Source organism: Ovis aries, chromosome 17 (assembly GCF_016772045.2).
Source record: "Ovis aries strain OAR_USU_Benz2616 breed Rambouillet chromosome 17, ARS-UI_Ramb_v3.0, whole genome shotgun sequence".
NCBI classification, from domain to species: domain Eukaryota; kingdom Metazoa; phylum Chordata; class Mammalia; order Artiodactyla; family Bovidae; genus Ovis; species Ovis aries.
The window spans coordinates 40,030,924-40,056,685 of record NC_056070.1 but is presented as its reverse complement, the minus strand read 5'-3'; the positions used below and the strand labels follow the sequence as shown (position 1 = coordinate 40,056,685).

Sequence of the window (25,762 nt, the reverse complement as noted above, 5' to 3'; positions counted from 1 at the left end):
AACCTCTGCGTGAAAAGTGGCGGAAGTGTGAGGGGCCGGCGCTGAGGGGTGAGGTGGCTCCCGGCAGAGCCTAGATCCCTGGGTCTTGTCCCTCACGCCCCAGTGTATTTCGTTTCTGAAACGTCCGATCACCTGGAGATTTATTTGGACTGTGGAAATGTAGACGTCGACCGGTAGTTCCCCTGGGAAGATACAAGACCCCTCTGATCACTCACATTTGCTTCAGGTCTTCTCTCGTTAGCTGGTAGACCAGAGTGGGGGGCCTAGACTGAGGGTGGGGGTGATTCAGGCCACTGGACACCTGGGGAGAGGGTAGAAGAAATTGATAAGAAAGAAAAGACCACACTTGCCTATTGCAAAATACCACCCAGCCCACCTTGCTCCTAGGAGAGGAGAAGAAAACCTTGTCTTCCTTTTTGCCTTTCGGTGTATTTTAAGTCCCCTGCAATCCCTCATCTCTAGGAAACCTAGTCTTTGGGTCTCGGGCTCTGTGTTGCTGGAAGCCTGGCTGCCAGCATCTTTCCCCTTTCTTAGTCTGAATCTCTGTGGCTCCTCTCTGCGCATTGTCTTTCATCCCTGGGAGTCTGAGGCCAGAGATTTCCTGATGCCTTTCCTAAGCTTTCTGACTCACCCAAACCTGTGCTGGTCACAAGCGAAACATTACATCAACTTACTTGTTGCCTGCAGACGTCAGTGCGTTACATTGACTCTGTTAGTTACGGAGAAGAGATCTCAGGTTGAGGTGGACTCTCTGGGAAGTCATCTAATTCCAGCTAGATGAAACTGCCTTCCCTGTGACAGCTTCATGTGGAAACATGGTGTCTGTCCTGGAGTTTCCAAGCTCCCAAGTTTCTTTTCTCTAGACTCACTCTAAGAGTAATAGAGGAAACCCTGGACGCCATCTGACCCTTTGCGATCCCATGGTCTGCAGCCCACCAGACTCCTCCGTCTATGGAATTCTTCAGGCAAGAATACTGGACTGGGTAGCCGTTCCTTTCTCCAGGGGATCTTCCTGACCCAGAGATTTGCACTTTTGAAAAATCCTATTTCTTTCTACTCCTTTGCTAAATAGACTTTTTCAGTGTAAATGTATGTGCCTGATTAAGGTTAATGAACGTAAATAGTCTTGCCTGTTGGAAGTACTATGGGCCTTGGGCAGATTATAACAGGTTGATCAATATTTCAGTGAAAAAAATGTCAGACTTTCGTGTTAGACTCAGATTATAAACTCTTCAGAAATGGGAGGGTAGTTTCTGTGTTACTATTTAAGGACTACAGCAGCACACATTTATAATACATAAAATAGAATGTGAATCTTAGCATTATTCAGAAGGACTTTCCATTATGAGAATTAAAGAAAACTCATTATTTGAGACATTTTTATTGGCTTTTCCTACCTGCACAAACAATATTATGATTGGGGTAGGATTGCTTCCTAAGAAGGGGTTTTGGACTGGATAGTGGGGATGGTTTTGTTTTAGCTTTCTTATTTGTATTGAATTTTTAGATCTACATGTAGATTTCAGTCTATAAATAGCTTTCGTAAGATTTGTGGGAAATAAAGCTACAGATGAATAAAATGAAAGTCCTTCACTTTATCTGAAACTTTACCATCAGAAGGTGCTACTTTAAATTTCTGTATTATAAGTTTTAAATTGGGGCAATTGAGAATCATAAATGAGGTCTTCCCTCCACCCCCACCCCCCAGCACATCATAATATTCTAAAATCTTCTTGGAATCCTCTTAGAAAGGTTTTAATTTCCTTGCCTAGTTTATTCTGTCAGTCATTGTCTGTTATCTCTGCCCTTGATGTATGAAATATAATTGCACGCGTAGTTTGAATTGTTCTCAAAGGTACCCTTAAGGTTTCAAAAATTTTTTCTTACCCGAGACAGAGGATTAAATTTAATAGACGTAGTACAAGATTTGTGTAATGAAAAGTACAGAACATTGTTGAAAGAAATTAAGGAAGACCTAAGTAAAGGGAAAAACATCCCATGTCATGGATTAGGAGACAGTATTGTTACAGGAGCAACACTACCTGAATTGATCTTTAGTTTCATTGCAATCCTTTTTAAAGCTAGCTTTTCTGCAGAGATTTACAAGCTGATTCTAAAATTCACATGTACCCAAGAAACTAGAATAAGCTTGAAACATTCACAATTTCTGATTTCACACTTGCTCTAAAGCTGCATAAATGAGACCTTATGTGGTTCTGGCACGAGGATGGACTTGTAGACCAATGGGATAGATCTCAGAGTACAGAAATAAATACTGACACTTGTGAGCCATTGATCTTCAGCAAGGGTAGTGATACAGTTCACTGGGGAAACAATAGTGTGTTTCCATAGAGGATGATAGGATAACTGGACATCTACATGTAAAAGAATGAAGTTGAATGCCTACCTTACTGTATATGTAAAATAATTAAAAATGGAGTATAGACTTAAACGTAAGAGCTACGACTATAGAAGAAGAAACTCTATGTAGAAGCAAATATATTAATACATCTTTGTGACCTTGAGTCAGATAACTGTTTCTTAAATCTGACTATAAAAACATACACAACAAAAGAGTAGATAAGTTGAACTTGATCAGAATTAAAAACCCTGTGCTTCAAAGGGCATTATCCCAGAAAGTGAAATGACAGCCCACTGAAAGGGAGAGAATGTTACCCAGTAATGTATCTGGAAAGGGCCTTCTATCCAGAATACATAAAGAATCCTCAACATGCAATGATGAAGACAAATAGCCCAATTAAAAAGTGAACAAAAAATTGAATAGATATTTACCCAAAGATGTATAAATGGCCAGTAAGCACGTGAAAAATTGTCATTAGGGAAATACAAGTCAGCACCTTCAAACACACCTAGGAAGGCTAAAATAGAAAAGACAGACATTAGTGTTGGCAAGGATGTATGTGGAGAAATTAGAGTCCTCAGATGTAGCCACTTAGGTGAACAAGCTAAAGACAAGAGTTATCTTATGAATGAGCAGTTCTGCTCCAGGTATATACATTCCCATGAGAACTAAAGACCGGTGTGCAAGCAGAAATGTATGCATGAGAGTTGATAACAGCATTATTCATGCCAGTCATAAAGCAGGGAAAGCCCGAATGTCCATCAGCTGATGAATGGATAAACACAATGTGGCATGTCTACCGTGGAATATTATTCTGCAATGCAAAGGAAAGTATCATTACCTGCTGCAGCGTAGATGAACCCTGAAGGTATTAGGCCAAGAGAAAGAAGCCAGTCACAAAAGAGCGCGTATTCCATTGTTAGGTTCCATTTATACGAAATGTCCAGAATAGGCAATTCTGTAGGCACAAAACAGATCAATGCTTGCCAGGAGCTAGGGAAAGGGAGGATGGGGAGAGAGTACTAATGGTTATGGGGTTGTTTTGGGGTGGTAAAATGCCAGGAATTATGATGGTGTTTGACAAAGACAAACCATGGAATTATTCACAAGCGATAAATCTTGAGTTCTAATATATCTGAGAACCTCTGGGCCTGCTTACAGTGACTCTCTAGAAGGAGGTGTAGCCTCAGTATGGGGGTAGGGGTGGAGGTTTTTGCACCCCCTACCTGGTCCTGTGGTCTCCCACCAGAAAAAAAAATGTGAATATCTCAATAGGGCTTTTGTTTTAAAAACGAAGAGGATAATTTTACAGATATTTTAAAATATGTTTGTTTTAGATTTTGGCCAAGATTTGGAGGAGGAGTAAACATCTATTCATATTCTTGAGATCAGAAGCTGTTATTCACTGGAGTCTTAAAATACTAACTCATGTACACCTAAGACTTACATAATATTATACATCAACTATACCACAATTAAAAAAAGAGCTGGTTCCTTGCTGGCTTGTCATGTAAATCAGTATAAACAGGATTTTGAATCTTTACCTGTTCTAAACTTCCATGAATTACTAGGACTCTTTTTTCTATGTATTGTAACATGATCTGTTAAAACAAGGCAAGTGTCTCTTTTTTAAAAAGAGAATATTTAAATATTTCTGTATGTAAGAAATGTCACTTGGTAAAAATTGGAAAGGAAAATTGGATTCATGCTCATCTTTAAGTGTAGGCATGAAGTAACATGCATTAATCAAGAAAATAATGACTGAACTGGCAAATATTTGTACTTTACAATTAAAACCTTACTTTTGATATTTTACTGTTAAAGCCAGAAAATAATTGGTAACAACTTATGAGGAATTTATTTTCATAACTTTGAGCCAGTGCCATTTATATTTTTATGGCCTTTGTATGTGTCCCAAAGGCAGTTGTGATGGATGACATTGTGTAGGCCCAGGATTTCTCTTAATATGAAAAGTGATTTTTGATGTCTAAAAAACTTGTATTTGAAAAAAAGCTATCTTTAATTTGGTCTGTAAATATAATGACTTATTTTAGAAGCCTCTTTTCCTGACAAGTCTAATAATTCCTGTCCTTTTTTTTTTTCAAACAGGATCTGGAAATAGTGTATTCCTATTTACATGGGATGGAAGCCTTGTCCAACCTGAGAGAGCATCAGCTTAGGTAAGTCAGTTTAAGATGAATAACAGTGGGATGCTAGAATTTGATATGATCATTTATTATCCTGTAGAAGTAGGATTGTAGGATTAAAGATAACTTACTTCTGAGCACTCTGCCTCATCTGGCCTCCGTACTTGGCCTTGTAAGTTTTACATCCACGTTGTAATTTTTGATATTTCTGCCAGAGTGATCACCTCTCTCCTTCCTGTCCATCTTCTCACCTAAGGTAATAAACCCCACTTGGTGAATACACCAAAGGAGCATTGTTTGCCATCCTGGTAAATAAAAATCAGTTTCTTAGTACTCAGATACATATGAAACCAGAATGTTTTTAACTGTTCAGAGAAGGACTCAGTTCATTGTTTTAGTATGTTTTAGGTCTTTGTATGGAATGTATTTATTGCATTAAGTTGTCTGCCCTTTTCTGGGAAACTCACTTTATACCGTAGTTGGTTTTATGTGAGTCCACTCGTAAAACTCTAATTGCTTCTCTAGTACAGTAACACAGCAGGCTTATTTATGGTTATCTGGGCTTATACTAAAAGATCAAAACATCTTGGATAATCTAGTGATTAACTGGAACAGAAAAGAAAGGACATTGGGAAGAAGGATTGCATATAAACACCAACAAGGAAGTTATGGGAAAATTCTGTTTCCTCCATCTCCAGATACTTTTGATACCAGCAGTTTTTAATTATGAAAGGAATACTTTTTCTATATATTTCCCTTTTACTCTTTAAACACTAATTAATTTTTGAGCATGTCAATTTCATATTTAGTTGTTAATTGAAAAACATATCAAGAGGATTGAATACTTCTAAAATTAAATTTTTAATGAAAATCATTTAAAATAGATTGTCGGTTAAGTGTTTAAAAATTCAGTCAAGTTTTATTAGAAAGGGCCAAACCATTGGGAATTTAGAAGATGGCTCAAATTAAAGTGAGGATAATTTCTAAAGTGTGAATGAAATTTTCATTTTATGAATTTTGATGGCAGCTATCCTAGGAAAGGAGAAGGCAATGGCAACCCACTCCAGTGCCCTTGCCGGGGAAAATCCATGGACGGAGGAGCCTGGTAGGCTGCAGTCCATGGCGTCGCTGAGAGTCAGACACGACTGAGTGACTTCATGTTCACTTTTCAGTTTCATGCATTGGAGAAGGAAATAGCAACCCACTCCAGTATTCTTGCCTGGAGAATCCCAGGGACGGCGGAGCCTGAGGGGCTGCCCTCTATGGGGTCGCACAGAGTCGGACACAACTGAAGCGACTTAGCAGCAGCAGCAGCAGCAGCAGCAGCAGCATCCTAGGAAAAGCCTGTAGTGCCAATTATCTGTTCTACTGAGTGCAGTGAACCCACAAATGCAAATTGATTAATATACAAATGCAAACTTTGCCAGATGCATGTAAAAATTCACATGGGTAATGTCTCGATAGTTAGATTATATTGATTATGTAATGTGTGTCTGTAGTATATGTGGTCATAAAATTATTTAAGGTAATAGTAATTCTATGCAATAAAAAGGGAAAATTTTAATACATCTTATGAAGATTTTCAAGATTAAAAAAGTAGAGGTAATATAATAAAGCCCCATACACCCCTTAACCTGCTTCAGAACCATCAATTTCCTGCTGTTTCAAAAGTAAATTTTGGCTGGAAATAACTGATTATTTCCACAGTACAGTTTAGTGTATTTGTACCTTAAGAAGTCCATTTTGGAGACCATTCAACTCTGTTGGCATGAAGTTACAAAGAGACACCTTTAGGATGTTTATCTTGTTCTGCTTATGTTGAAAAGTAGTTTGTTTCTCATATTTATGAAAAACATCAGCTGAAACTAAGTCCTTTTTTAGAACAAGATTGGAATACCAAAATGAATAATAGTGAGAAAAGAGGTACAGATAAACTCAATGACTTGGATAAACTGCTTTGTAGTAACCACCGTTTCTGGGGAAAATACATCTTATTTAGATGTTACTTCCTTTGAATTTTATAAATAAAAGTTTTCCCTGTGGGATTAAACAGAGCACTTAAGACTTCCATGTAATGCAGTTTTCCAAATTTAGGAAGACAACAAAAAAAAGCAGCTCATAAGATTTTCCAAGTCTGTTTCCTCAGTGCTGGGCAGCAGGACACCGGTATTTGGGGGGGCGGCGGGTGGGGAGGCTTTCCTCTTTGGGAGCCCCGCGTGGTGCGCTGTGGGGCCATCAGTGCATGGATCCCGAGCACTTTGTCATGTGCAGTCAGTTGGCCGTGTCGCTGTGAGGTCGCTCACTCCACACAATCTGAAGGGTTCAGAGCTTCACCGAGAACCTGGATGTCTTTCCCACACAGCGTCATTTTCTAATGTTTACTCCCTTAATCCATATGGATTAGAGGCAGCATGTTTGCCAAAGGGGAGGAGGAAGCTCCAGTTGGGAGTTGAGGCCAAAATACCTTTAAAAAGCAGAGTAACTGTGGCCATTCAGTGTTGGAAACAAGAGCTTGCTGCGGGGGAAATATATATATATATATATATATATATATATATATATAGTTGTATATAGTATATGTGTGTGTGTGTCCATGTATACATTCTTCAGCATTATGGATGAGCATAATTATTATTACACAGGCAATTTTAGACATTAAGGGACAACTGAAATGTGGCTAGTATATTCTTTAGGAGTTTGGGGAAGATCAAACATTCTGTTAACAGCAGTTAAGAAAAAAATTTTTTTGGTACTTTCCCCATGTATTTACAGCTTTGTCATATAGTTGATTTTGCCCTGATCTTCTGTTGGTGCTGGTTAGGCTGACTTATGCAGTCATCAGTTGTCACCTCATGCCTGCTATGTGCTGGAAATCAGGTCGGCCGTGGAGATGCTTCAGTGAAGTTGCCCAGACCCCTGCCGCCACGAAGCTTATGTTCCTAGTGGGGCAGACAGGATTTAGGGGTGTAGACCACTGTTGTTCCATTCAGATGTTAGCATGTTGGGCTGCTCTTACTTTGTGGTTGAAAAGAGGGAACATTTGTGCCAGCTCAGCTGCTCAGGGATCCCCACGGTGCCAATGGGTCCTGATGCTCTGGGTGGGAGCGGGCAGGAGCTGTGGGAAGGTGAGTGTAGGTCGGGATGCTCGGTGCAGTCAACAGCACAGGGCTGTGTATTCAAGGACAGGGGCTTGGATTTTCTCCTGAAGGCAGTGGAGATTAAGAGCAGGTGTGAGGTTCTGTGACTGCATGTCAGGTGAACAGGCAACAGGTGCGCAGAATAGACGCAGAAGCTACCTCTGTAGTCCTCGTAGGAGATAATAGTGGGATGATGGCTTAGACGGGTTTCCCAGGTGAGTCAGCAGTAAAGAATCCACCTGCCGGTGCTGGAGCTGCAGGCAACTTGGGTCCTGTCCCTGGGTTGGGAAGATCCCCTGGAGGAGTAAAGGGCAGCCCACTCCAATTACCAGCCTTGGTAATTCCATAGACATAGGAGCCTGGCAGGCCATGGGGCCACAGAGTCAGGCAGGACTGAGCGATGGTGCATTCGAGCATGATGACTGATACCAGGTTTTCACAGGTGGGTGGTGAATGTGGTCAGCCTGGGAGGATGTCTTTTTGAAACAGGAACTGGTGGAAAGAGACGGGCTGTGAACAAAAGAGAGGAGTCAAGGATGATGATGCCAAAGTTTTTGGCCTAAACACTTGGGTTATGACTGGGAAAAAGCAGATTTGTAGGGTAGAAATTTAAGATCTTTTTGAATGTTTTGAAGATGAAATGGCTATTACACCAACTTGGCATTTAGAAGAGTGGTTATCACAGTGAGGGCTTAGGTGTGGGGTATGGCTTTGGAAGCCATCAGTTTATGGATGACGTTAAAAATCAGACTGGATAAGGTTACATGGTGCAGAGGAGAAGGTCTGACAGCCCCTGGAGATGGTCCGTTAGAAGTCAAGTAGGAAGTTCCCTGGTGGTCAAGTGGTTAGGACTCTGCACTGTTATTGCAGAGGGTCTGGGTTCAGTTCCTGGTCAGGAAACTGGCATGGAGTCCAAAGGAGTCAGAAAAAATGCTTGGTAAGAAATAGAGGAAAACAATAGAATGGGAAAGACTAGAGATATCTTCAAGAAAATTAGAGATACCAGGGGAACATTTCAGGCAAACATGGGCACAATAAAGGACAGAAATGGTATGGGCCTAACAGAATCAGAAGACATTAAGAAGAGGTGGCAACAATACACAGAAAAACTGTACAAAAAATCTTCATGACCAGGATAATCACGATGGTGTGATCACTCACCTAGAGCCAGATGTCCTGGAATGTGGAGTCAAGGGGGCCTTAGGGAGCATCACTACGAACAAAGCTAGTGGAGGTGATGGAATTCCAGTGGAGCTGTTTCAAATCCTGAAAGATGATGCTGTGAAAGTGCTTCACTCTATATGCCAGCAAATTTGGAAAACTCAGCAGTAGCCACAGGACTGGAAAAGGTCAGTTTTCATTCCAATTCCAAAGAAAGGCAATGCCAAAGAATGTTCAAACTACCACACAGTTGCACTCATCTCACATGCTAGTAATGCTCAAAATTCTCCAAGCGAGGCTTCAACAGTATGCGAACTGTGAACTTCCAGATATTCAAGCTGGATTTAGAAAAGGCAGAGGAACCAGAGATCAAATTGCCAACATCCATTGTATCATCGAAAAAGCAAGAAAGTGTCAGAAAAGCATCTATTTCTGCTTTATTGACTATGCCAAAGCCTTTAACTGTGGGATCACAACAAACTTGAAAATTCTTAAAGGCAGAAATACCAGACCACCTGACCTGCCTCTTGATAAATCTGTACGCAGGTCAGGAGGCAACAGTTAGAACTGGACATGGAACAACAGACTGGTCCCAAATTGGGAAAGGAGTACGTCAAGGCTGTATATTGTCACCCTGCTTTTTTAACTTCTATGCAGAGTACATCATGAGAAATGCTGGGCTGGATGAATCACAACCTGGAATCAAGATTACTGGGGAAATATCAATAATCTCAGATATGCAAATGATAAACACTGTTATGGCAGAAAGCAAAGAAGGGCTAAAGAGCCTCTTGATGAAAGTGAAAGAGGAGAGTGGAAAAGTTGGCTTCAAGCTCAACATTCAGAAAACTAAGATCATGGCATCTGGTCCCTTCATTTCATGTCAAATAGATGGGGAAACAGTGAGAGATTTTATTTTTTTGGGCTCCAAAATCACTGCAGATGGTGACTGCAGCCATGAAATTAAAAGACGCTTGCTCTTTGGAAGAAAAGTTATGACCAACCTAGACAGCATGTTAAAAAGCAGAGACATTACTTTGCCAACAAAAGTCCATCTGTCAAAGCAATGGTTTTTCCAGTAGTCATGTATGGATGTGAGAGCTGGACTATAAAGGAAGCTGAGCACTGAAGAATTGATGCTTTTGAGCTGTGGTGTTGAAGAAGACTGTTGAGAGACCCTTGGTTTGCAAGGAGATCCAACCAGTCCATCCTAAAGGAAATTAGTCCTGAATATTCATTGGAAGGACTGATGCTGAAGCCGAAACTCCAATACTTTGGCCACCTGATGCGAAGAACTGACTCATTTGAAAAGACGCTGATGCTGGGAAGGATTGAGGGTGGGAGGAGAAGGGGACGACAGAGGATGAGATGGCTGGATGGCATCACCGACTCAGTGGACAGGAGTTTGAGTAAACACTGGGAGGTGGTGATGGACAGGGAGGCTTGGCGTGCTGCAGTCCATGGGGTCGCAAAGAGTCTGACACAACTGAGCTGCTGAACTGAATTGAATAAGAGGAAAACCAGGAGAGTTAGAGAAGATAATGCTAGAAGGAAAAGAGAGTCATCACATGCTGCTGAGAAGTGGAATTGGTACAAGGTCAGAAAAGACTTAGATAACAGGATGCTGGTAGTTCTTCGAGGTGTTTCTTTGTTTGTTTTGAGTTTCAAGGACCTGGTGATTGGGGAGTGGGAGGAGGATGAGAGAATGGAGACCGTTTATTAATGTAGACAACTCTAAAAAGAGAATTTCCATCATGGGAAAAGCGAATGTGGATAGTAGCTGGAGGGGCTGTGGGTTCAAGAGTGTCCCCTCCCTCTGTATGGGCGATGGACGTAAGGTATGTTCATGTATCAAAGGAAGCCATTCAGGAAAGAGGGAGAAACGCGTGATGGGGAGGGAGGAGATGAGCGCGCAGGAGCACAGGAGCCACTGTAGCAAGACCGAGATCTCGGAGAGGATGCGACAGGAAGCAGGGCAGAGCCTGTTACATAATTTAAGACCTGGTATTTTTAGACCCATGACTTAAGTCTCTCATCCTTTCCTGGGAAGAATTCGTGTGATTCAGTCACTTAAAACTCTGTGTTTAATGTGTGTTCAAGGACCCATGCTGCCTCCCGGAGTTCAGTGAATGTTTCGGGATAGGGGTTGAGAGGCCGAGGGACTCTGAACTAGGGTGGTGGTCACAGGAAGAGCAAGGCAAAAGAGAACTCAGGTGAGGTGTTTTCAAGTGAAAAAAAAACCCAAGAGTGAGTGGCATTGTTTGGAGTTTGCAGACAGGGAACATGTCTGTGTGTGTTGATCCCAGTGTTTCACAGATTGGAGGTTGGTAGCCCCACTGACCAAAGTGCAGATGCTGTTGAAATAATTGCTTTTATAGCCAGTCCTTTTTTTTTCCTTCTTAGTTTCTCCTTAGGGAGAAATAGTCATTTTCTCTTTTGCATTTCTGTACTTTTGGGACATTTTACTCAGGCTTAATATAATAAGATGTTTTTTTGAAGATGCTGTTCTTGAGGTAATTTTGAATATTTAAACATTCATGTTTCCGTAATTTTTCCTTCAGAGATGAATCAGCTGAAATAACAAATCTTTAAATTATAAAGCATATGTTTAGTCATTTTAGTCATAAAAATAATGACTTTAATGAAAGCCTACTTTTGTCTGAAATTCCATACTGTTAAGTAACATCAGTGTTAAACTGTGGATGACGTTATCACTTTATAAATTAATAGGTTTCCTTTCTGGCTTTCAGCTTCCTTTTCATTTTCTGTTTACCTTGGAGAACATTAATTTGTCCACGTGTCCTTTACAAAGTATAAAACACATATAATTTTGTTCTCTATGAAATAAACCTGGTGAAGCTGACATCTAACAAAATGTTTCTTTTCAAGCTTTTCTTTACCAGATTTCATTTTATTTTGTTAACCTAGGTACCATAAATATTTACCTTGAGGCCAATAAATGGTCGTGATAATTCATAGAAATAATCTTAATTTTCTATATAATGTCTCGTTTACAATTTAAAACTATTAGTGTGTTTTTTAATGACAAATGATGAACTCATCTCTCTATTTTTATTTTACAGGTTGATGTGTGAAACTGTGAGATACGAAAGACATGAAGCCAATGAAGTTTTGTACTAGTAGGTGTCTCCTTTTTCTTTGCACCATGGGTGATATGGCAGCTAAGTGATGCACTTAGAGTGTCAGAGAATTACTAGGGACACCTTGTCAAGGCAGTGTTACTTAATTTTGCATTAACTTTTATCGCATACTGTAGCAATGGGAAGCATTTCAGCTGTTTCCGGCCATAAAGTAAAAGTTTGCAGCCCTTTGCTGATAAGTCTGCATATGCGTTTATGCGTCTCTCATGTAGTTCAGAGATGGTATTTGACATTATGGCGTATTTTGACTTTTATTGTTATTAAATGAGAAATAGTTTGGACTGGAGTCTTTCCAAAGGAAGAAAATGCATATATTCCCACCATCACACCAGATGAGGGGTAATGATAGCATAAATGCCATATTTTGGCTTGTCTTTTCTTTCTTTCTTTTTTTTTTTTTTTTGACTGCACTCTGGGGCATATGGGATCTTAGTTCCCCAACCAGCTATTGAACCTGGGCCCTAGTGGTGAAACCATAGAGTTCTAACCACTGGACCACCAACAGGAAAATAAACTGCCCATGTCTCCCTGGGCTTAGTTTCTTCCTTAAATCGTATTGATATTCTTTTTAAGGTGTGTAACACACTCCTTGAAACAATGGCAACTAGTTTCTTAAAGAATGTGATAAGCAAGCAATAGACAAATATTGGTGTATTAAGGATGTGTAAGTTCTGATCTACTAGACATATAATTCTGCTGATAACGTTTGCCATGAGTGATGGTTGTTCTGTTGACTTTTCTTCCTGTTTCAAGGCACTTACTAAATAATTACTACTTTTCATGCATATTATAAGGAGTCTTTATTGAAATAAATAAGATACAGTATCTGCCCTTACGGAGACTTTAATCTTTTGGTAGAAGTACAAACAGACAAAAATGGAAAACAGCAACAAAAACTAACCAACCAGAATGACTGAGACTATAGGTTTGCACAGAAGGGGTGCAGGGGAGGGTCTGGGAGAAGTGGCCCTTTGTACTGCGTCTCCTAGTGTGTCTGGTGTCTCTAGAGACTTTCTTGGCAGGAGACACCATGTATACAGGGGCTCAGAGAGGGGAGGGGCCTGGCCTCACATTTTGAACAGTGTGGCAAGTTAAGTGCGAGTGGCCTGGGGTGTTGTGGGGTCAAGAGAAGAGGTAGGTCATAGTCACGTTTGCTTGTGAACGTATTGTTAAAAAAGTCATCCTTGCTTCTTTAGGCAACTGGAAATGAGTACTTTTCCTTCTCAATTACATTTTATTATGGAAAATCACAGACGTTCAGAGTATTAGTGACATGGTAATAAAACAGACCCCCATAGATTCATTATGCCACACTGTCCACTGATCACCAACAGTGCTTTATCTCTTACTCCACCTCCAGTAGATTATTTTGAAGGAATTCACCCAAAGTCGTTTTGATATGTTTTTATCTTTAAAAGATAGACTCAAGAAGGAAAAAGAAAGCTTAGCCACAGTATTATCATCAGACCACAAAACATAATTCTTTCATATCATGAAAATTAAATTTTTTGGGTATAGTTTGTTTATTGGTTGGTATCTTTCTTAAGTGTCTTTTAATCTGCAGTTAAGTGACTAGTTTTTAAGCAGCAAAATGATGTGACCAGAGGCCTTCCAGCCCCACTCATTCCCTCAAAGATAGGATCTGTGTCTGCCTGAGAGCACAGGGGGAGAGTTGGATTGAGTGGACTGGCAGGGAGATCTGTCAGGAGGCCACTGCCAGAATCTGAGATGATGATGCTTGAACTGGGACAAAGACAGCAGAAATGGGACAGTCAGGGGTGGATTTTTTTCTTTTTAATTTTGGCTGCACTGGGTCTCCATTGTGGTGCTCAGGCTCAGAGGTTGTGATGCACAGGTTTAGTTGCCTGAGGTATGTGGGATCTTAGCTCGAACCCGAGTCCCCTGCATTGGAAGGCAGATTCTTAACCACTGGACCCCACCAAGGAAGTCCCACGGATGGATTTCAGAAGAAGACATGGGTGGATCTGATGCAGGATGGTTCTTGGCTGTCTATATCCATCTTAGGCTTCAAAGGCTGTACTTACATCCAATAGAGTACGAAATAACCAGATGTAATTGGTAATGAGAAGACTCACACTGGGGGCAAATGCCCTTAATATATTTATCCTTGAAGGAATCAAGTTATGTAAATAACTTAGACTATTAGTTCTCTTTTAGGAGCAATTAAAAGCTACCTGTGGAGTGGGTGTACGTGTGTTAGGGTTGATGGTCTCTGATGAGCATTATTAATTTGTTGCAGCAGTCCAGTGTCAGTCAGTGTCAGCTTTCTATTAGTTTGTCCTTTCCCCCTGAAACATGATCTGGGCCATGTTGATGCTGAGATAACAGCAAACGTGTAACAAGCCCTCTGTCCATCCCACATACGTGAATCCAAGCTTTGTGTGTATTCGTTTACTTCCTCCTTACAGCCGTCCTGGTGGATCTTTTCATCACCGCTGTTTTATGTGGGAGGGCCCTGAGGCTTGGAGAGAACAGAAAGCTGCCCTGAGAGCACGGCTCAACCTGGGGGGTCTGGACTCACCCCCTGCAGTCCTGGTGGCTCTGCAGCCTCAGCTGTCCGCCTGTGCAGCAGCATCCCCACCCCTTTCATGCCTCCTGAGCATGTGGGTGAGGACCGCATCTCTCCATGGGGTGGAGGGCGCCTCGCCAAGGGGCTGGGGCGGCCCCTGCAACTCACCAGCCCTTCTGCCTGCATTGTCCTGGCTTCCTAACAGTTATTATTTATTATCCATTTAAATGGAAGGTAGAGTGCAGTGTTTTAAATATACTTTTTTCTTTTTTTTAATAGAGTCAGTTTAGGGCACGAATAGGAGCCCTGCTGATCACACACAGCCGTGACTTGGAATATCCTACGTTGACTGCGTTTGGGCTGGAATGTGCAGCCCAAGTTGGTCGTGTTAATTGTTCCTTTTGACGAATTAGAATCAGGTGGCAATGTAAGCAGGGAAGAGTCTCTGGGTCCCGATTTCATAAGACCAGAAGTTCAGAGACTGAATGTAGATTCACCCAGCCACATCCCCAGGCTTTGGCCGACCTCGTGTGAAGGATGATGGTCCGTGAACAGGCTTGTCTCTGCTCTGAGCAGTTGGTGTAGGTGCAGTTTTAAAAATGAAAGAACATCTGGTTTTGGGGTGTGTCCAACTCCTGTGATGATTTAGTAATACCACCGCTTTTCTGGGGACCTCTTGTGTTTACCTCATGGGGGGAGTGACTTCTCTGCTTGAGCTTGGAGAACGCAGTGTAGTCGAAATATCAGAGACTTTCAGAATTTGGTTTTATAACCGAGAGATTAGTATTTGTTTTCCTTATTATGTTTGTGTGCTGGTGACTTCAAAGACTATAATCATCATAATTTCACCAGGAAAATCTAGGACTCTTTTAATCCACCTCTGTGCCTCGCTGTTCTCATCTGTCAAATAGGAACAGTGATCACAGGGTCCCCACTTTGGTGCCCGTGTGAGGCTGATACGCAGGGCCCTGTGCGGAGAACACAGAGCAGGCATGCGCAGTCAGAAATGCCAGCGGTGGGCAGTGTCCTCCCGCCGTCCACTGTTCTCATCGTTTAGATTTTGCTCTCCCATTGTTTTAACTGCTTTAAGCTTTGTTTAGGAAGGACTAATGACAACAGTGTTCTATCAGTAACTCCCCTGGCATTATTTTAACATGAGCAGTATGGCAGAATGCATTTTAAGTTGTACTGCGATTCAGGGGAGAGTTGTGATTCTGATGAAATGCAATTTTTAAAGTGTCGACTTGCCCATTTAGGATCTAGTATTTGTTATCCTAGAAAGTTAGATATCGTTAGTTGAGCTTTACACAGTGGACAAAACATCAGGTAAATTCTCCCTTCCTCTCTTTTGTTATTGACTGCATATGGTTGTTTTGCTGGCTTGGAAGTGCTGAGTGGGACAGTATACATTTCGTACCTGAGGGAATTTAAGAAAGGAGCTAAATGAATGTGTCCGTTCTCTTTTTCTTTAATGGCCAGCCATCCTCACCATTTTGGTTTAGTATCTACTGAAGTGCTAAAAAAACCTTTGGATAAGAAATTGAACCATCAAAATGTGTTTTGTTTTCTTAAATTTAAAGCACACACAGACACTCAGTAAACTCAGGTAACTGTACTGCACACCCACTGTCCACACACGTGTTGGAATGGGTGCTTTGGTTTCCGAAAGAGTTTTCATAGCACTTAGATATGGGATTTACCTCCCTTTATTGCAGAAGAGGAAATGGTTCCTTTATTAGAAAAAGCTAGGTTAAGATCAGTGGCATCTTCTAAGGCAGTTTCCTCTAAATCCACGTCTTGCAGAACTTTGGCCCCGCTGCCCCTCTCCCAGGACCTAGCGGTCTTTTCAGTCTGTGATGTGGTTTCTGGTTTCCACAGTCGCCTGTGTCCAGATGTCCCCTCCCTGTCCCCACCACATCCCCTTCCTGCTCCGTGGCCACCCTGTGCTCAGCTCTGCCTGAACCTCTGTCCCCTCCTCCTCCTGGAGGAGGAGCTGCCCCTTCCCTGTGGTGTTGCTCCTCTCCCCCCAGATCTCCCTCCCCTGGAGGAGGAGCTGCCCCTTCCCTGTGGTGTTGCTCTTCTCCCCTGGTCCCTCCTCCCCCTGGAGGAGGAGCTATGGCTTTGCCCGGTGGCTTCCCTCACCGCCCCCACCTGTGGTTCCTTGCCCAGACTTATAGGATAAAGATGCTCAACTGTGAGCTTGGTATGTTGTGATGTACACATGTGCTGTGTGTAAGTATGAAAATTCAAATACTCGTGGATACATGTCTACCCACAAGTAGACTTACTTGAGATTGATTTATGTACATATGGTGATAGTTTAAGGTTTCTCAGCAATAGTTTTCAGAGAAGGCAATGGCAACCCACTCCAGTACTCTTGCCTGGAAAATCCCATGGATGGAGGAGCCTGGTAGGCTGCAGTCCATGGGGTCGCGGAGAGTCGGACACGACTGAAGCAACTTAGCAGCAGCAACAATACTTTAAAAAACACAATATTTTATATTTACTTTTAATCTTTGAAAATGTTTTATTTTTGTGATTACTCAAAGAGCAGTAAAATAAAAACATTTTAAAATGTATTTAGTTTGTGAACTCCAGCAGGGCAGAAACTACACTGGCTTAGATTGTGCTTGTGTTGCCCAGCACAGACATTTGCATCTTGTCTGTTCTCAGTTGTTATTTTTTTGCATTTACTTGAAAGGAGCTATTCCTTTGCTAGATCAGCTGAGAAAGACCTTCTTAATGGTCTTTCAGGTAAAACAGCCTGCATGTTAGGGTTAGGGTTAGGTGTTAAGTCCTTTGTATTGATTTTCTGTGAAACTACTTAGTAAAAACCTGAACTCTTCTTAAATTCAGCTGTTTAAAGTTGCATGTAGTCAGCAAATGAGGTTCCCTCCCTGTGCTTTCTGATCGGTGCGGCCACAGCGCTGTGAGCTGGCAGTACGTGTCAGCCCTGACCTTCGCAGTAGGGTGGGCAGGTTTGGTGTGGGTTTGTTTCTGGACGGCTGCGAGTTCTTTTTAGAATTTCTGGTGCCAGTTTTCTGTAGGTGAGGAGCAGGTTTACCCTGAAAATGAAACTGTAGTGTGTAACTGAAAGACACAGATGTGTGAATTTCATGAACCACTGGTGGGTTTCAGAAGAGTATTTGGCTGCTGTGTCAAATTTGAGAAGTTGTCCCTCAGGTCCTTGGGTTTAGCCATCTGCCCTCTATAGCTGAATCACTGATGAATGGATTCTCATAAATTGTAATCTGCATCGATGTTTTTTCTTTCATTCAAAAAAAGTTTATTGAGTAACTTCATGACACTTAAGACCTCACTCCTTCATTTTGTCTTTAAAATGAATTTTATAAAGTTAAGAATGACTATATGTTGAGTCTATAGAATATTTGGCTTTACTAGTTCTTTAGTTGTTTATATCATTCCCTTTGCTGATTTAGTGAATTAACCTGGTTAGAAAAAATTATGTCCACGTATTTCCCCCATTTTCAAAATACTGATTTTTTTAAAAATAAAAATATTTTCAAAATACTTTAATATATTCAAAATAAAATATTTTCAAAGTATTTAGCTGAAGTAGCCTCAATATTTCCATCAGTTATCAGAGTTCTTACTGATGTTACTGATTTATCCTATTTGTTGGGTTTGAGCCACTATAGTTTGTTGAGAGGAAATTAAGGATTTTCTGAAAAACTTAATGTTATAATGATGCTGTTTTTCCTTCAGAGTTGTTAGTGATAAAAGTGAAGTAGCTTCTTATGATTTGGAACTTTAAGGAAATGGAACAAAAAGTCAGCCTCTGCTTGCAATACGTGTTTTCCTAAGTGTGGAAACTTTTGGTTACGTGCTTGTATATAATTAAATATTATGAAGTATATAATTTTATAGAACAATATTGCTGTTCTTTACGTCAGAGGAATGTGCTTGTTAACCCTTGGTAGAGGACTCTTTCTATCACATGTCCTACACTTGATGCCTGAGTACGGCTGATGTGTGCTCTTTACTTTGGCTTTCTTTGGACAGTGATCTGGTGTTGTCAGGGTTGCACACTGCCGAGCTCCTTTAACTTTTCTAGTCAGCTTACTTTCTGCCATTGGCTGCACAAAAATGTATCATATGTATTTTGTCTTGGAGCATAAGGCTTAGAGTCCCATCAGGAAGCAACAACAAATTTTATTAAACTTTTTGGTAAATCCAGTAGCAGAAGTGACGGTAATACATTTGTGAAAAAGAGCACAATTCTTATATATCTATTCTATCTGCATGTTGAAAGGTGGCGATTGTCAGGGCTACAGAACACTTCATTCATGGGAAATCCTCCTCGATTCCTTCGTGGTGGCAGTTAGTGGTGGAAGAGCTGGATGAGGTTCTGTCCCCTGGGGCGGGTCATGTCCCTACTGAGAACCTCTGGTCTGAGCTTGCGGCTGGGCTCCCGTGAGAAGGTACGGGGTCGTCTGGTGTCAGAAGGCAGAGTTAGTCCTGCTCTGGTTGTTGGTATAATTGTATATATGAGAGTACACATCTGCACCGCTCAGAAGAGACTAGTGACCGTGTGTGTGTGTGGGGGGGCCGGGGAGGTGGGTAGAATAAGATGTCAGACTTCATCAGGGGCTTTGGAGAGGACCCCACAGGATGTGGTGGTGGATTGTGCAGAGGAAGAAATGCAGGAAGACTGTTTTCTGTTTTATCCTTAGGCTGGATGATGTTACCAGGACAGCAACTGTAGGAGGAGAAACAAGTGTTTTCCTAGTCGTAGTCTCTGGTGGCAGGCCCTCTGAGTTCCTTGCTTGTGGGCTCCACTTACTTAGTGGAATTTGGATGGTCTTCATTTTGGTTCCCATTGACCGAAGCCAGTAGGCCCGGGAGGTAACACTGCTCCCAGATGCCGGCGGCTGTTGTGTGAAGGTGGGGTTGCATCTGGGTAGTGTGCGTAATACAGTGCAGTCTCCCTTTCTAAACTGACCCAAACCCTGATGCTTGTGGGTCCCCGTGGCTGCGTGTCCCCACCCCTTGCTGAGTGGGCGCCCTCTCCACCGGCCTGTGTTCCCGTGTGGTGGCCGCCTCTGTGCATCTGTGTGTCCTGATGCCCAGTGGCTGTCGCCCCATACAGCCCCATAGCGCATCCTCCACTTGGGTCCCTCCTGCCTGTGCTGCGCTGCCCTTGACCTGCTCCTGGGGGAGACCCTTCCTGTAGACCCGATGCACTCCTTGGGCACTGAATTCTCATCCCGATGGTGTGTTTTTTGCCTGGGGACCATTCCTCTAGTTTCTGTTGGTTGACATCCCCTCTCTCCAAATACACACACACAGAGACCAGATGTCAATTTGTGGCTGGTAGGGGTGGGTGTGAAGCTCTGTGTCTACAAGGACAGGAGTGCCTTTGCCTGAAGCCCCTTCCTCACCCCATCCCTCCTACCCTTTTTGAAGCCTTTTGGCCACTTGGGCTTCACTTAAATTTTCGTATTGTATTAGCAACGAAATTAAGTGGCTTCTCTCCAATTACTTTTTTGCCCTCTGATAATCCCCTTTCTGACTTAGCTGCTTTCCTTTGAGTTATTAGCTTATTGTCCGCAGCCCCCTTCCCCCACGCCCCCGCCTCCATCATCTTGCGCTGGGTCCCTGTATTCAGTCTGCTTCCTAAAGGGGAACTGGGGACCACGCAGCTGCTCACAAAGCCCTTTCGTGGGGAGACACTGCCACCCTGTGGATATCTAGGTTTTTGTCAAGGATGTTCTTTAACCCTCACTTCATTTTTCTAGTTCCTAGTAAATTGAAACTCAATGGCTTTGACTTTCAGACACTAACACCTCACCTGAGTTAGTGTCTGTTCAACTATTAATTAACTTATTGATAAAATATCTGAGTGCCAGTTGAGCATCGTCTAGTGTGTCCGTGGAAGTACTGAAGAGTAGAGGAAAGACTTCTGAGATAATGATACTCTGCTTCTTGTGAACAAGTCCATAGTGGCTGGGAACCCAGCAGAGAGTGACTCACTTTATTTGGAAGGTACTAAAATGTTTCTCAGAGGAAGTGGTCGTTAACCTGGAATTCAAAGGATGAGTAAGGAGTTTACTAGGCTGAAGGTACCCTTTAGGAGCTGGAAGAGCAGGTTCGTTCGAAGGCCCTGAGGCATGGGCGGAGGAAACGGTGTAGGTTGGTGAGTTGCGCAGTCTGAATCCAGGTCTTATTGGGGTTGAGAGCAGAGAGGAAAGGTGAAGGTGACCCTTTCAGAGGCGGTTGTGAGAGAGAGGAAGAGACCAGTGTGCTGTGTCCCTGCTCTGCAGGGCGCTTGGTATGTATTGTGTCATTAAATCAGAGTGACGTTGTGGAGGACTAATATCCCCATTTCACAGTTGAGGAATCAGAGCCCCAGGACCTGACGTCACCAGGATCACATGGCTGGTATGACAGAATGTGTGTTCCAAACCTTTACTCTTTGCAGGGCGTCAGACTGCTGCTTTTAGTTGCTGGTCGTCGGGGCTGGGCTTCCTCCTGTCCAGGTTATAAGCAGAAGCCTGTCTTGATCTCAGTTCCCTGAGCAGATGCTGACTGCCAAGATCCTGACCCGTTCCTGCAAGCTGCAGCTCCTGGCTCTGCCTGCAGGGGGCGTCCATGTGAGTGGAGGGAGACACCTAGGTTGCTCAGGGATGAGAAATGGGTAGAGAAAAGCACAAAACAGAATAAATGAGATGGGATAAGTATTTTGGAGTGTGGGAATCAGTGAGAAGACCTTATTGAAGAAGTAGTGTTAGAGCCATTCCTTTGGGGCGCAGGTTGACTTAGAAGGTAGGGAGATACCATCTAGGAAGGGGGTTTGTGCTGAGGAGCAGAGGGAAGTGAGGTGGGAAGAGTGGGACCAGGTTACAGTGGCTTCTTCCTGTCATTCCAAGGCTGCACCTGCGCTTCTGGTTTAGCCCAGGAGTGTGGGCACCTAGAGTGGTCAGTCGTGATGGCTTTTTAGGGTCCTTCTGTCTGATCGCATGGCATGGCGGATCGGTCATTTTATGATGTCCTGTTTATATTTTGCTTGCTTGTTTTGTTTGGCTTGATTCATTTTCTCTCTGTTGACAGAATCAAAACAGAAGCTCTGCTAAGGGTCTTATCATACCCTGGGCTTTTTGGCTTTCATCTTGTCGGGTGTAGGATGGCAGGTGTTGGAATCAAATCTTTGTCTTGCAGTTCTTAGCTCTGTCTAAAACTTCTAGGTCTTCTCTAAGTGTTCATTTTGGTGATCAGAGGGGCCTCTGTAATCTCTAGGTGTCTCTTTTCTACCTGTTACTGGTGATGTAACGCTAAAGTTATTTGCAAATGTTCAGTTACTCTGAGATTCCACTTTTACCATTTCAGCAATCCTTGATGGGACTCCTGAGCTCATAATTTTAAAACATTAAACAACTGGGAAAAATACAGATGACATTGGTGAATACAATTAGTTGTATCCACAGTGACTGGCGTGTCGCATTTTTTTCCCCTGGCCATTTGTTCCTGTTAGGCTTGTAATTATTATTCTACTAGTGAGTCTTCTGTTAGCCAGCTGTGCCGCCACATATGTCTGCAAGCGAGATCTCAGGTTCATTTTGCTTCTCCTCTAAGTGTAGACAAGTTGGATGCTGTTACTGCTAGGTAATTTCTTTCTCTTCCTTTCTTTTTAAAAAGTAGTCATTACTTGGTAATATAGAGTCCCGCAGTGACAGGTGCCCCGTGGGAAGGGGCGTGGTTGCAGATGTTGAAGGAAAATGGCTTATGTCTACACTGAAACACTGCCTGCCTGATACAAAATTATTATAAATCCAGGAGAGGGCAGGGTAGCACAGTGGTTTCTAACAAACTCAGGAGACTTTTCAGGCCAATTGAGTAAAACAGATTTTGTTGGTGGCATCTCACTGTGAGAAACTTAAGCGACTTATTGTTTTTGTATTCTATTCTATTTTTATAACAAAGCCCTCCTCAGTGATCAGTGCAGATAAATAGAAGAAGACAATAGAATGGGAAAGACTAGAGATTTCTTCAAGAAAATTAGAGATACCAAGGGAACATTTCATGCAAAGATGGGCTCAGTAAAGGACAGAAATGGTATGGACCTAACAGAAGCAGGAGATATTAAGAAGAGGTGGCAAGAATACACAGAAGAACTATACAAAAAAGATCTTCATTACCCAGATAATCACGATGGTGTGATCACTCACCTAGAGCCAGACATCCTGGAATGTGAAGTCAAGTGGGCCTTAGAAGGCATCACTACCAACAAAGCTAGTGGAGGTGATGGAATTCCAGTTGAGCTGTTTCAGATCCTAAAAGATGATGATGTGAAAGTACTGCACTCAATATGACAGCAAATTTGGAAAACCCAGCAGTATCCACAGGACTGGAACAGGTCAGTTTTCATTCCAATACTAAAGAAAGGCAATGCCAAAGAATGCTCAAACTACTCCACAATTGCACTCATCTCACATGCTAGTAAAGTAATGCTCAAAATTCTACAAACCAGGCTTCAAGAATACGTGAACCGTGAGCTTCCAGATATTCAAGCTGGATTTAGAAAAGGCAGAGGAACCAGAGATCAAATTGCCAACATCTGTTGGGTCATTGAAAAAGCAAGAGAGTTCCAGAAAAACATCTACTTCTGCTTTATTGACTATGCCAAAGCCTTTCACTGTGTGGATCACCACAAATTGTGGAAAATTCTGAAAGAGATGGGAATACCAGACCTCTTGACCTGCCTCCTGAGAAATCTGTATGCAGGTCAGGAAACAACAGTTAGAACTGGACATATAATAATATACTGGTTCCAAATCCGGAAAGGAGTACCTCAAGGCTATAAATCGTCACCCTGCTTATTTAACTTCTATGCAGAGTACATCATGAGAAATGCTGGGCTGGATGAAGCAAAATCTGGAATGAAGATTGCCAGGAGAAATATCAATACCTCAGATATGCGACTGAGTGCCAAAGAATTGATGCTTTTGAACTGTGGTATTGGAGAAGATTCTTGAGAGTTCCTTGGACTGCAAGGAGATCCAACCAATCCATCCTAAAGGAAATCAGTCCTGAATATTCATTAGAAGGAGTGATGCTGAAGCTGAAATTCAGATACTTTTGTCACCTGATGCGGAGAACTGACTCATTTGAAAAGAGCCTGACACTGGGAAGGATTGAGGCTGGGGGGAGAAGGGGACAACAGAGGATGAGATAGTTGGATGGCATCACCGACTCAATGGACATGAATTTGAGTAAACTTTGGGAATTGGTGATGGACAGGGAGGCCTGGCGTGCTGCAGTCCATGGGTCACAAGGAGTCGGACAGGACTGAGCGACTGAACTGACTGACTGACTGATAAGATACGAATCTTTAAAAGAGACAACTCGATAATAAAGACATTATCAGCAACATGAATGGACCTAGAGATTGTCATATTGCGTGAAGTAAGAGAAAGACAAGTATATAATATCACTTAAGTGTAGAATCTAAAAAACGATACAACACTGCTGTATTTAAAATGGATAACCAACAAGGACCTACTGTATAGCACAGGGAACTCTGCTCACTGTTATGTGGCAGCCTGGATGGGAGGAGAGTTTGGGGGAGGATGGATGTACGTGTGTGTGTGTGTGTGTGTGTGTGTATTTATATATAGGGCTGAGTCTCTTTGCTGTCCACCTGAAGCTATCACAACACTGTTAATCGGCTATTTGTGTGCTCAGTCACTCATTCATGTCCGACTCTTTGCAACCCCATGGACTGTAGCCCACCAGGTTCCTCTGTCCATGGGATTTTGCAGGCAAGAATACTGGAGTGGGTTGCCTTCTCTGGGTGATCATCCTGACCCAGGGATCGAACCTATGTCTCCTACATTGGCAGGCAGATTCTTTACCACTGAGCCAAGCTAATGCCATTAGCCATACTCCAATATAAAATAAGTTTTTTTTTTTAAAGAGTAAGAACTTCAAAATAAAAGTTTTTGCCACTGATACCCACACATGTTTAAAAAAAAAGGTACAAATGAATTTATCTTCAAAACAGAAATAGAGTTACAGATGTAGAAACATAAGTTATGGTTACCAGAGGATAATGGAGGGGAGGGATAAATTGGGAGATTGGTACTGAGATATACACACTACTGTGTATAAAACATATAACTGCTCATGTTTTAAACACACACACACACACGTAGCTTAGTTGGTAAAGAATCTGTCTGCAGTGTAGGAGATCCTGGTTCGATTCCTGAGTTGGGAAGATCCTCTGGAAAAGGGAAGGCTACCCACTCCAGTATTCTGGTCTGGAGAATTCCACAGACTGTATAGTCCATGGGGTTGCAAAGAGTCACACACGACTGAGCAACTTTCACTTTCACAGATGTACAAATAAAACAGATTCACTTTGTTTTACGCCTGAAACCAACAAACTATTGTAAATCAATATACTCTGATAAAGTTTTTTAAAAATCAAGGCATTTTGACTGTCACATTTGGCATGGCAGGTAGTACGTGCCCACCGAATCCAGTTAAGTGTTGCAGTGGTCATTCTCTGCAAATGCCTCCTGCAACAAACACAGCTCTTGTGAGTTAAGATTTGAATTCTTTGGAAAAGAGAGAGAAGCAGCTCATCCATCAGGCAAATGACATTATAGTAAGTGGGAGAGGTCTAGAGGACTAGCTTCTTATCTTCACTTTTTAAATCCTTGCCGCGGCTCTCCTGGTATGAAGCATCAGCCCTACTTGTAGGATAACTGGTGGATGTTCAGGGATACTGAAGTGGGTTGCCATTCCCTTCTCCAGGGGATCTTCCTGACCCTGGGATCGAACCCGCGTCTCTTATGTCTCCTGCATTGGCAGACGGGTTCTTTACCACTAACGCCACCTGGGAGGTCTTGGTGTCCTTTAAAAACTTTCGGAATCTGTTTGCCAAAATAGAAAAGATTTGGCAGAGGTTGCTGCAGACTGTTTCAAGTGTGGTTTGCCAGGATGCAGGTTCCATGCCGTCCTCTCAAAGATGGGTGGGTGCGTACCTCCTTCCAGTGGTTAGAATGTGCATGCGGCGGGGAGGTTTGGAGCAGCCCCTTAGACTCTGAGACGGGGGCCACGGGCTGGGGTGACCGAGCCACACAGCAGGGAGAACCTGGTTCCAGCACCGCTTGTTACTGTACATGCGAAAGAAATGAACTTTCTCCGTGCTTCAGCCACTGCTGTGTTTGGCTTTCTGTTTTCATAGTAAGCTGAGCTCTATCCTGACAAATAAATTTGATAAACTTGGCTCTTTAAAATAA

General features: G+C 42.4%; 1 protein-coding gene across 7 annotated transcripts in view; it reads left to right on the top strand.

Annotated features, from left to right (window-relative positions):
* Positions 1 to 25,762, top strand: part of RAPGEF2 (Rap guanine nucleotide exchange factor 2) — a 264,705-nt gene that overhangs the window by 77,004 nt on the left and 161,939 nt on the right. For all 7 annotated transcript variants that reach the window (XM_042234386.2, XM_042234385.2, XM_042234387.2 and 4 more), the window contains exons 2-3: positions 4,472 to 4,542; positions 11,891 to 11,947. In XM_042234386.2, the coding sequence (XP_042090320.1) occupies positions 4,472 to 4,542; positions 11,891 to 11,947 (128 nt within the window). The remainder of the gene's footprint in view (positions 1 to 4,471; positions 4,543 to 11,890; positions 11,948 to 25,762) is intronic.